At 42.0% G+C, this 12888-nt stretch overlaps 1 protein-coding gene across 3 annotated transcripts in view; it reads right to left on the bottom strand.

Annotated features, from left to right (window-relative positions):
• Nucleotides 1-4039: 4039 nt before the first annotated feature.
• The window catches only part of HNRNPUL1 (heterogeneous nuclear ribonucleoprotein U like 1), a 28301-nt gene continuing 19452 nt past the window's right edge, over nt 4040-12888 (bottom strand). For 2 of the 3 annotated variants that reach the window (XM_073598667.1, XM_073598665.1), the window contains exons 8-15: nt 10571-10837; nt 10356-10478; nt 9932-10060; nt 9663-9831; nt 7640-7957; nt 6522-6709; nt 5890-6438; nt 4040-4878 (exon numbers count right to left, since the gene is read on the bottom strand). In XM_073598667.1, coding sequence (XP_073454768.1) covers nt 4717-4878; nt 5890-6438; nt 6522-6709; nt 7640-7957; nt 9663-9831; nt 9932-10060; nt 10356-10478; nt 10571-10837 — 1905 coding nt within the window. In that variant the 3' untranslated portion in view covers nt 4040-4716. The remainder of the gene's footprint in view (nt 4879-5889; nt 6439-6521; nt 6710-7639; nt 7958-9662; nt 9832-9931; nt 10061-10355; nt 10479-10570; nt 10838-12888) is intronic. The other variant, XM_073598666.1, reaches the window with a different exon arrangement.

Here is a 12888-nt window from a genome sequence, read left to right as displayed (position 1 = left end):
CCTACCTTGGTTTGAAGTCCCAAGCCACGGGTTGAGCACCCCTGGTGTAAGGCATGCCCCCCCAGAAATGTAATTTCATGCTTGTATGATTGGCTTGATTTTCACAGAAGTCTGCAATAAGATACAAGACAAGTTTTGGGCATCCCCTGCAACAAAAATGTCATGGTGTCTAGAAGTATCCAGACCCCGCAACTTTCCTCAGACTCCTGCAAGTGCAGCAGCTCATTGAGAATTATAAAATTACTCCCATTCATTTTGCACATGGGTGCAAACAACTTTCTTCAGATAAATAAAAGGTAGGAATTTGCAACAAATGTGTTTAATAAAATCGGTTCAATGTACATAAATCACCCAGAGAGGAATGTTTTTTTCCTCAACAAAAGTGGATTGAAAAGATTATGGGAGCTATGACAGGCACTCATCAAGCGTGCCTTTCTATGCCCATCCAGCTTCTGCATTCATAGAAGCTGAATTAGAACTTCTATAAATTAAAACAGGATTTATGAGTGGAGGGGTGGACCCCTTTCAATAATCTGCCCATCCCATACTCATAGAAATTGTTGTATGGCTTCTATGAATAGAGATGCTGGGTGGAAATTGGAGTACAGTCAGGCACTCTTGATGAGTGCCTGTCACAGCTCACTCACTTCAATAAACTCCTGAGACATGGTTAGATTACAGCAGTAGGGGGCAAAGAAGGAAGATTTCACCTAAACCACGAGACCGCAGCACAAGGGATGCATCACACTGATGGCAAGTAATGTCCCCTATGTGGGTTTTTTTTTATATACTATGTTTAGGTTTTAAAAAGGTGGTGATGGTAAATAGTAGGCTGGGCTTAACAGTCTGCAGGTGCTTTATCCTACACAGTAATAGAGCACAGCAAAGGTTGGTGAACTATATGCAATGTTTTACCTTTTCTGGCACATAAAACAGTCTCTAGTTACATTCAACTAGATCACATCTTTAGACACATGATTTGAATGGCAGAGGGGTTGTTGTAGCACCCATCAGCCCGGCACAAGTGAAGATGAAGTTGATGGCCATGATTAACATACTTTCATGGTTTATGGCGTTTGGCTAATGTCGTCTGCATTTGGTAACACAGAAAGCTCTGCACATCTCATAGCCTCCATCATCCCGCTGCTAACAGTTCAAAGAAGCAGAATAGAAATGTGGTTACATCAATGAATATGCATGTGCCAAGTAACCAGACTGGTGAGAAATCTGAAAGCCCACAACCAGGATTACTGAGCAGCCTGATCTAACCACGGGACTATTGGCATAAACAGATTCAGAATTAGAGAAAAGGAAGAGGAGAGTCACCAAGCCACCGACAGTGTAGCACAGTTTATTAAAAAAGAACATCAATACACAATAAAAATGTATTGATGTTCTTTTTATTAAACTGTGCTTCCCCCTTCGGCGGCTTGGCGCCTCTCTTTCCCTTCTTCTGTTACAGTGCTCGGGGTTCATAACACTCCTGAAAAGGCAGCCTTGGCTCGTCTGTGTTGTTAGCCAGTGACTGATAAAACTAATGGGTTATAACTACCGGGATTATACTCTCATGTACACTGGCATAATAGTTTAGACATTTCCAGTTACAGTATATCCATTTTTTCCTATATACATGCAAATGGTTTCTGTCTAACCAGCTCCCCCACACACAATCCAGTTTGGTTGCATGCAATTATTCTCCGGTTATAGAAACGGTAACTCCGAGTGTTTGCGGTTTGTTTTTTGGAATTCTAGTTTGTCTGCATACTGTCATACTTGCTGGTCTGTAAAAAAAAAAAAAGGCCAATTGGCTTGCTCATCTCTGTATTAACATGTTTATAAACAGAGTACATTTTTACTTCTTGCACATGTTCGGGGGTGCTCTGAACATCTAGTCTTACAGATACAACTAGCCCATTGAGAGCAACCATAAGGCTGCATTCACACCTGAGCGTATTGTTTTCAAGCAGAAAGTCACGTGATTTTTGCCATGATTTATGTAAAAAGCAGAAAACTCTAATCTGCCAAAAAAGAAGCTCCTGTACTTTTTTGAGCGATGGGCATTTTGCTTCAGGCAACAGAACGCTCAGATGTGAACAGGGGCTTTTGAAATTAATGGGATTTGTTGGGCGTTTTTAGAGCTGAGGCTTACAGCAGAAAAACGCCCAAAAATGCCTAGGTGTGGACAGAGCCTAATGCTTATGCAGCCCGCAATGAAATGGAGTTTGACAACCCTGCCTTACGATATCCAAAAACATTTGGCTATAGATACACTTAAACTTGTCAAGTCAGGTTCATGGTACCATGTACTAAAATAAAAACCATGCAGTGGCTGCCATTATTGAGCTCTTCTGAAAATGCTGGTGGCCCTACTGATCCTCTTACATCAACAGCTAGAGACCCATGGGGGCCCAACCTGCAGCTTTTTGGTACTTGTGTACCCCTGCAGTCTATTAGTGGGAGCACTGATTTGTAAAGGGGTAATAGAATCATGATATCTACTAAACCTCCTGTAACATCGCCGCAGTCTCTCGATGTCTTCTGCAACATGTCCATCATTTTCTTCAGTAAGTCTTCAGTAATCTCTAGCATTATATACAGTACTGTATACTGAACTGCAGCTCTTGGAAATTTCAAAGACCACGGTTGACGCCCTTCAGACCTCGCAAGTTCATAACCACTGTTTTGTGTCACAGACCGGAAAAGAGTGCTCAAATCAAGACTTTGAATCCACATATCTGCTCTGGGTCAGTGATTTAGGGACTAAATCTAGGGGCTAGCATAAAAACCAGCCAATTAGCATTTTTTCATTTTTGGGTAAAGTAGGGAAAAGCTAAAACCCCATGTAAGCCAAGATGACAATATCTGTGGAAAGGGTATTCCAAATCTCCCCCGACATACTCGCCTTACCTGCATTTGCTCATAGCTCCTCGCTTCTCTAGAGCTGGAGAAAATACCCAGCACATTTTAGGTATGAAGAAGTAGGTCGCCTGCTCCCTTGTGATGGTGCCAGGGCTTAGGAACCAAATCAGTAGCACTGTCACATGGTTGATGTAATGACATTTCCGCCAACTAAGAAAAAGCGCAGGTAAAGCAAGAATACAGGGATCAGAGGATTCCCTGTCCCAAAACACCGTCACCTTGCCCCACATAAAAGGTGACAGTGGGGGAGACTTACTAAAACTGGTGCAGTGGCATAGTAACCAGCTTCTAACTGTAGCTTGTTCAATTGAGCTTTGACAATAAAATATGGAAGCCGATTTAGTTAATATGCAGAGCTGCACCAGGTTCTGTGTGTACCAGTTTTAGTAAATCTTCCCCAGTGTTATAAGCTTACTTTGAACTAAGGGTGCGGCCGATATTTATTGGTATCGGTCACAAAACTTACCAATATTGTTTCAAGGGGTTGTACTAGAGTGATGCCAGGCAGCAGGAGGGGACATGTCTCCGCCCCCCTCCACCTGGGTCTCCCGTCCCACCTGGAGGCCCAAGCAACCAGCCGGCTGAAGACCCGAACAAAGCCAGATCGTCTTTGTTCGGATCTAGTAACCCGGAAGCGATGTCATGACATCGTCCGCCTTTAGGGTTAAAGGCGCCAGTTTTAAAAAATAGAAAGTATTCAAAAACGCAGATCTTGACGTTTTGAATACTTTCAAGTACAGAGGAGGGGTTTGGGGTCTTATAGACAAAAGATCCCTCCATAAATAGTACCTGTCACTGCCTATTACTGTCACAAGGGATGCTTACATTCCTTGTGACAGCAATAAAAAAAATAAAAAAATAAAAACGACAGCGTAAAAAAATAAAAAAGTTTAAATCTACAGAACATCGGCACCTGATATTAGCCATAAAATCAATATCGGTCCTGAAAAAACGATATTGATCGACCCCCAATTTGAACACCTCCTTAAGCAATTGTACAATGCAAAGCAAACTGCTGGAGTGCTTAACATAATTGACAAGAAATAGTTTGCCAAGAGTGAAGAAACACACAGGAGGACCATCTTTTTTTTTTTTAAACTTCATTATTCACTCCTTTTCAAATAAAAAAAAAAAAAAAAATACAAATGCCTTTAACACAATAATGTGCAATGAAACTCAGACAGGGAACATTGTGGCCTATTTAGCCTCTGGGTTACGCAAATAAATCTTAAATGTCTTTTTTTTAAACAGCTGAAAATCCAATAAAACATTAATATTCTACAATAAAAAAACAAAGTCACTTGTCTTCAATGGAGGGAATTAAAGAAAAGAAAGTTAGAGCCTATGATACAGATATCGCATTAGAGATCCATGCAGACCAGAACAGATTATCATACACTGAAATCATAAAGAACAGACTGAAAAGGGTAAAATAAAATAAAACTGAAGTATGTGCAGTCAGTTATGTGGCTGGCTGCATCGTTAACATGGCATGGAATGCAAGCATCAGAAAGGGATTTTTTTTTCTCCAGAGAAACAACTTTCAAATGGACAGTTACTAGCTAAAAGGGATTCTATTCACTGAATGTATTCCTGTTCAGACACAGTAAAATCATTAACATAGTACTTTGTCTTGGTGCTAACAAACCATTATTCCATATCAGACTCGGCACAAGTGTCTGTATTTGTTTGGATAACAAAGATTGTGAGATAATCCAACATGGTTTAAGATCTTTCAGTCCTGGCGCAAGACAAAAACAGAGTGTCAAATTCCTGGGGACTGGACGCTAGAGAATCTCATTGGGTTCCTCCATATCGACCAGACTGGTCATAGCCACCACTGCTGCCACTTCCGTAATTATATTGGCTCCACTGGCCTTGGCCTGGTGTTTGACTTTGACTAGGATTCTGGGCCTGTCCTTGGCTTGAATACTGGTTCCACGGCTGGCCTCCTCCATACTAGAAGACAAATATAAGGCAAAATTTTTTATTTTTTTACATGACAAGATGCCAGCTGTATAATGAAATTAAAAGTTGTTTTATTCAATAAAGGTAACTTTTAGGGCTACATTTATAATTGAGAACAGATATCACTATATGCTCTCGGCTATTAATTGCAAATTTTGTCTGCATCATAAACTGCGTTTTTTATGGCCTGTTTATAAAATGAAGGTACAGGGTGTACTGCCTATTGGTCCTAGGTTGTTCTTTCAGCTTAGGACTGAAGAATAGTCATAACATGACTTGATAGATCACATGATTAACCTTTTTTTTTCCCTTCTTCCATTTAGCACACGTGTAAAAGATCCTAAGCTCCTTGCTGTGAATATTTAAATGTGAAATATTTATTTTTTTTTAGCAACAGTTTTGCGCACCTTACCTTGGTAAAGTTAGACAGCTGCTTTATGAAGTACCTCCTTAGTTTACTTTATCGTATTCTATGCCTCTTCAAAAGGGTTTTACCTAAAACTTGTATGCAAGAGCCTCCTCCCCTCTACCCCCCAAAATGCATCCTTGACTTGGTGCGTAATTCATTAAACTTTCTATGTAACTTATATCAGTTATTCTCTAATGATCAATATTGGCTCCCACTCCCTCGTGATAAAGCATTACAGCACAGTACTTCGGCCAACAGCAACATACGCCACCTGCACACAACCACTACAAACAATTATTTATGTTTTTTCTTTTAGACTATTTTGATATAAATTGTACACCAATACCTGAACATTACAGCACAAAAGGGAGTGGAATATTTACAGATACTTTCATTACTACCCTGTTCAACTTCTACATGGTACTTGTGCAAGTGCCCTCAAGCTCTCATGTGCAGCCTGCATGTATAGGTACTGTGCTTAGAATTTTATGCATAAGTATGACTATTATGAATGTGCTTAAAAGCAAGTACAGAAAAAACAAAACAAACACAAGAACATTTAATATGACATTAAATTGATGAGCTATACTTACGGACTGTTGATACGGCTGACTGTAGCTTCCCTGATTATAGGAGGAATGAGAGGATGTGGAGCTTGGTGGAGCAGTCTGGCTGTACCCTTGGTTTAAACTTTGTGAACCACCGTAGCTTTGGCTGCTGCTGTTATAACTCTGACTGCCATAGCCACTCCCGCTGCTTTGGGTGTAGCCACCTCCACTACCCTGGCTGTAGCCACCGCTGCTACCCTGGCCATAGCCACCTCCACTTCCAGAGCCTTGACCGTAGCTTCCTCCACTTCCCTGGCTGTAGCTACCACTGCCCTGATTGTAGCTGCTGCTGCTTCCACTTCCCTGGCCATAGCCACCTCCGCTGCTTTGATCATAGCTTCCACCACCATATCCTCCACTGCTTCCACCTCCTTGCATGTAGCCACCGGTGCCACTGCCCTGGCTAGATCCACCACCGCTTGGTGCACCCTGGCTGTATCCACCACCACTTCCTCCACCCTGGCCATAACTGCCACCTTGGCTGTATCCGCTTCCACCACTGTGGCCATAGCCGCCTTGTCCATAGCTTGACTGCTGAAAAATAAGAGGAAGCAATGAGAACTGGTACACTATAAAAGTTGTGGCAAAATGTACACATCAGTCAAGCAAGCACATACTTGGCCATAGCTGCTTGGTGCATTCTGGGACAGACTTGAGTGCCCGCCACCACCATAACTGCTACCCTGGTTGCCTCCTGGACTGTAGTTCTGCTGGCTGTTATGGCCAAAGCCTCCTCTATGTTCAGAGCCATTATCCTGAGAGCCTCCTGACCATCGACTTTGAGAGTTTTCCCCTCGGCCAAAGCCTGCAAATGCAAAAGGGTAAAATTAAAAAGTCATAAAAGGCATGCTAAGCAATTTTTTTTTTTTTTTTTGCCTTCAAGAGCCAGAGGGACCTTGCTTCAAGGTTTGTTTTTTTTGTTTTTTTTTTTGCTATCCTCTGGATCAACTGCGAGTATAGGATTGTGTATATGAAGGTCTTTCGCTCCCCCCCCCCCCCCCCTCCTCTATTGGCTAAACTAGATGGACTTGTGACTTTTTTTAAAGCTAAAATATAAATTTATATGATATATATATATTTATTACACACACACACACACACACATACATATATAGTGGAGCTGTCTATATTCTGATGTAGTAACTTAATCCAGAATGGATGCAAATACACTCTGCTCATTACGCAATGCAATATAGCCACCCTGTGTAACCTATAAAGATACATCCATTGCTAGCTAGGGGATACAGGAAACACACAGGCCAAGGACTAGCAGCAAGATTGCTTGCTTCATATACCAAACATCAATTGTTAGGATCTGCATTGTTATGAGTCACAGCAGTTACTCCTCCCTGGCTGCTTTTTCAGGTGGCTCAGATAGCAGTTCTAATCAGAGATGGTCTGAAAACTTAAAAGCATAATGCTCTGTGAATACTGTGTCATAAATGTACCTAAAATAAAAATACACAGTGCCTGAAACTTCATTAAGTTACAACTATCTCTCATCACATTTCCACTTTCTCAGGTCATACCTACAAGGTTATGCATCACCCCCACTATCGAACATACAGTCATATGTAAAAGCACGTCACATTAGAGTGGCAGGTACAATCTGCACCAGAAGAGCAGACATATGGACAATTCTATTACTAAACAAATATTTTTTTAACAGTGTTCCAGGTCATACTACTCACACATAATGTAAAATACAGGAAGATGGTAGGGAAATTGTACTCACCACGACCTCGTTCTCCTCCACCACCTCTGTACCCAGGTCCACCGCTTCCTCCACCTCTACCAGAAAATCCTCCCCTGGTCCCTCCAGGAGGACCGCGGTTGTCAAAGCGCTGAAATTCTTCTCGACCTCCTTCTCCTCTGCCTCCTCCGCCACCAGGTGGTCCTCCGCCACGGCCCCTGAACTTCTTTTCTGGAGGTGGACCGGCCTTCTTACCCTCTATGTTGTACTCACGGACTAATTGTTCAGCCTCCTCCTTCTGCATCTCAATGTAGATCACCTCATCCAGAAAATCTCCAGCTTCTGGCAAGCTAAAATTAGCTGATAAAAGATCAAAAAGTTGAAGTTAACCTAAAATATCCCCTAGTTACTAAGGTACCCTGAAAAAACTGAGCAAGAAACTGGCCAATGAGAGATAAGCTCTTTGCGTTCTAGGAAGTATAAGAGTTTGGAGGATTACTATCATATACTTTCAACACTAGATTTTTTTTTCCTCAACTAGATAAATGACATGGCAAACCAGATAAAAAAAATAAAATATCCATTTTTTTCTCTCTGTTTAATTGTGGAATGCTCAGAAAACAAAATCTATGATTTGCTCATAAAAAAAGGTATCAGCGCAACAGATTCACTTTCCAGAATGGATGAAAGAGGTCAAAGATACAATTATGAAGGAGGAACTCTGGTATAGAAAAAGAGGCAGTTTGAAGAAATATAAGAATATATGGAAGTTATGGCTGGATTATGAATGGTCTGAATAGGTAAAAGAGTACTAGGTAGAATGGGAGGTGTGAGTATGGGATGGGGGGAGGGTGGAGGGAAGGGTGTGGTGGGGGGTGGAGAGGTATGGAGGGGAGATAAAGGGTAAAATGATTGGGGATGCTGCTTTTTTGTACGTTGGCTTTATATTTCAAATAATAAGGTAAATAAAAAAAAATTCAAGCATGGTAATGGGAGTGTCATGGTCTGGGGCTGCACGAGTGCTGCCGGCACTGGGGAGCTACAGTTCATTGAGGGAACCATGAATGCCAACATGTACTGTGACATACTGAAGCAGAGAATGATCCCCTCCCTTCAGAGACTGGGCCGCAGGACAGTATCCCAACATGATAATGACCCCAAACACACCTCCAAGACGACCACTGCCTTACTAAAGAAGCTGAGGGTAAAGGCGATGGACTGGACAAGCATGTCTCCAGACCTAAGTGTAAAAGGACTCCAGTGGCAACCTGTGAAGCTCTGGTGAACTCCATGCCCAAGAGGGTTAAGGCAGCACTGGAAAATATTGGTGGCCACACAAAATATTGACACTTTGGGCCCAATTTGGCCATTTTCACTTAGGGGTGTACTCACTTTTGTGAGATACTATGTGTTAATGATTTTTTAAAAAAAGCTTCTATGTATTTATAGGGAGCAGCCATTCATGCTCATTACATGTAGGCTTGGCTCCGTGCTTAAAGTGTAAGGTCACCTTTACAGAAAAATCTGTAATGTGAACTTACATAGGACCCCCTCTAAATCCCCCCCCCCCCCCCCCCACCAGTCCCGCGGTGATCTCCCGTTCTGAGCCCTGCTATAGCAGTCATGGGTCTGGGGCCCCTCGGCTTTCACTCTTCTTCCCCGCTGACAGGACGGGCTATACAGGTTCTGATCGGTTGGCACTGCCCATGTGACGGCACCGACCAATTCAAATGCTCCTAAACGTACCTCCTGGCGGATGACATTTTGGAGATTAAGCGGTGGGGATTTCTAAACCCCGGACCCATGAAACGGCTATAGCAGGGCTCAGAATGGCAAGTCGCTATGCTCCAGGACAGTGGGACTGGGAGGGGGGTCTTGTGTAAGTTCACCTAACAGATTCTGTAAAAGGTGAACGTCCTGCCACCTAGTGGATATCTTGAGAGCTGCAGACACCAAGTGTGTTTGGACTATCATGCACTTATGAACTTTGTTTACCCAGCTTTTGGAGTGATATAAAGATCAGTAGAAATTAATAATTTTTAAAATTTCATAATTAAGAAATTACCTTTCATTTCTAACACGGCCGAGTCAGGCACATCTTTGCCTTCCTCATCTGTTCGCTTAACAATACGATCTAGTAGGTCAGCATCTGTGGGGCAGATTATTACAGCCTTGCGCTGAAAACCTTCAAACGGTCGCATCTTCCTGCGCTGGGCTGTACCATAGACATTAGTCTAACGAGAGAATGGAAAAAAAAAAAAAAAATGGAGAGTATGAAGGGCTGTTCAAGGAATTAGTGAAATTTGGCACTGCCCTTTCCAGTCTCAGTCTTACCTGATCTAGAATGTAGTTCCGTTTCCTACGGGAAGCTATCTGGATAAGTTGATTTAAACACTTTGTGGCTTGCTGAATAAGGACATCCCAGCGACCGGCATAGTTACGCTGTCTTCTGAGACCCATTACCTGGGGAAAAGTTCAGTCAAAATTATGAAAAAGTTGTGTGAAAGCCTCTTTTCAGCTCTGGCAGAAACCAATCAATTTTTATTAGCTTTCTTCTATACTATTATACTTCAGTTTGCTGAAGTTCTGGAACTACACCATTAAACCTCTGAAGACAAGCAACAAAGGATTTAAAAAAAAAAAAAAAATGCATTTTCTGCTAGTAAAATATAAAAACAAACCATAGCCACATTTGCTTGGGAGGAAAAAAAAGCCAGCAGTTATAAAGCTGTTACATAACTTAAAATTACCCTCTTACCCTCATCTTTTCCATAATGGCATTGGTGCCAAGAATATTGTATTTCTTTTCAGGGTGTTCTGCTGCATGCTTCATTGCCCAGGTTGTCTTTCCAGCTCCAGGCAGCCCCACCATCATCACAATCTATAAAGATAAATCCAACATCATGTAGACGCTGCAATACCAAACTAGAGATATGGTATGAAACTCATCTGCAATCTCTGCGGAAAGCTCACCTCACACTCTCCTTTGTTCTTGGGGGCTGGTGTCCCTCGTATTAGTTCAAAGGGGGGCACATGCTGGATGAAAGTAAAGCCTGGTGGAATACTGCAGAAAGGATCGACTCTCTGCCCAAAGTTAAACTCCACACAGCAGTTCTTCACTAGTATGTGGGGGAATAAGCCTTGACTGCCTATAGTATTTCTGGCCAGACGGAAAGCCGTGCCTAAATGCCGTCCATTTTTAGAGAAGGATATCTCTATGTCACCACGTGTTTCAAAGTCCTGCAGTGATAGAGAAGAAACAAAGGAAATCAGGATTTTTAAAACAAGAGCTTTGATAATGTGCCATCAACCGTACCGCACTGTAATTAGTGCATCACGGACATTACATTTATGAACATGTAACTTCCTTATCTATAAGAGCATTAAAGTTAATCTGCACTCTCCTACACTAAAAACAGACACAAACGTGTCAATTATTTTGTAACCAGTACCCCTATTTGCTGTAATATGGAATTTTCAACTTCACTATTTAAACCTGCGCCAGTCTGAGGGCAACCTCAATTATTACACCTACATAATGCATGGTCAAATGCCATCCTTCTAATGGAAATCACTACTTGCATATTGGGTTCTTGGAGCACTTTATAAGCTTACAGAGCATATATGTGCAAGCAGATGCAATTTAAACACCCTGGAGACACAGCTTGCATTTACCTTATGCAATGTGAATCAGCATGGCAGCACACATCACTGTACAAATTCCTATGCATCTGTGCTGCAGTGTTGACCTTTGCTACATGGGCACTACAACCATCACCAGAGGATATCTACATAAGAGTACAGCACATCTACAATGTCAGTCTGCACAGGAAATTAAAGAGGAAGTATACTCAGCCCCTCAAATCACCTTCTTAATAAATCCAGTCCGATAAAGCTTTCCATAACATTCTGCATTATTCTTTACCCCCTAAGGATGTTTCTTACTTTTTTCCCCAGCTGATTTAATTCCTACTTCGTGGTTGCAGCCAGCGCTATCTTAGCTACTGTTTTCTGAATCTGAAGAGAACTTTACTTCCGCCCTGTTTTTCTGTTTGCCCCTGCTGTAACCTCGCACATGCTCAGTAATGTTGCAGCCAAGCCTCGTTTTCATTCCCCGTTAGTATAGCAATAATATCCCACATATTGAAGCAAAGAGAGGAGAGCAAGCTTTGCAACACATTTATCTATCGTTTAATATGTTTTTGATACAATCTATATGATGAAGCGGATCTCCTTGCTCCTGTGTGCCATGCAAAGTGCTGATGTTTACACCCCCTGTGACATTGCAAGTCACATGGGGTGTTTCAGGAACTAGCATTGAATAGCACTGTAGTCTTATGGAATCCCGCAGCAGTGCTGCAGAGAGGAGATGCATATAAATGAATGGACTGACAGCACAATAAGCGTGCCGTGAATCAGGCGAAATATGCGCATACGCCGGTGACGTCACGAAAGTAAAAAAAAAAAAAAAAAAAAAAGGCAGATTACAAGCAAGGGTTAAAACTGATTCATACACAGCAATTTGTACAGTGCCTATTACCTATTTAAATGGGGAAAAGTTATCTGGGAGAGTTTACAACCACTTTAAGATGTCAAAAAAAGAAAGCAAAAAAGGGGAACACAGCAGACTGGCGAATCCATAGCCTACATTGCACATACCCTAGTGGGCAGTCCAGTACAGACATAGCTTAAAGAAGTAGCTTTTCCACCATGCCTAACTGGATCAGACAGTGTGCCTGACAGTTAATATCTAGGTTTAGGCTCTAGGACCAGGTTCAAATACCCCGATGCTAGGTCTTCAGCTAGGAGGACTCATCAATCTATATATTAATACAGAAAAAAATGCCAAGATATTTTTCTTCATAGGACTGTGAGCTGAACCTGAACTCTTCTCTATCTTTATGTCCAGAAGCAAAACAAGGATGCATGCAATTCCCATCTGCCCATTGCAGTGTCCATCCTCCTAATGGCAGAGTGTATAAGCCACCAATCTGCTGCGTCTCCCAATAAACACTAAGAGCATTTTTTTTTTTTTTTTGCAGCATAGGTAAAATTTACAGACTTCTGCAGATTGTTCCTCCAGCTGCAGGTCCATATTGAGGTACAGACCTTTGGTTATAGAGCTGGAGGAAGTAAACCGTAGACTACAAAAGTGCAATGACAACACCCTGTGAATGAATGGTGCCGCAGTGCGGGTGGAGCCACGCACAGCAGCTGAAAATTTTAAAAGAACAAAAAACGCTGTGCTTTGTTTTTTACCCACATGCAAAAGCCATATAAGATCTATAGGA

Source organism: Aquarana catesbeiana, linkage group LG09 (genome assembly GCF_042186555.1).
Source record: "Aquarana catesbeiana isolate 2022-GZ linkage group LG09, ASM4218655v1, whole genome shotgun sequence".
Classification (NCBI taxonomy): domain Eukaryota; kingdom Metazoa; phylum Chordata; class Amphibia; order Anura; family Ranidae; genus Aquarana; species Aquarana catesbeiana.
This window is presented reverse-complemented; position numbering and strand designations above follow the sequence as displayed.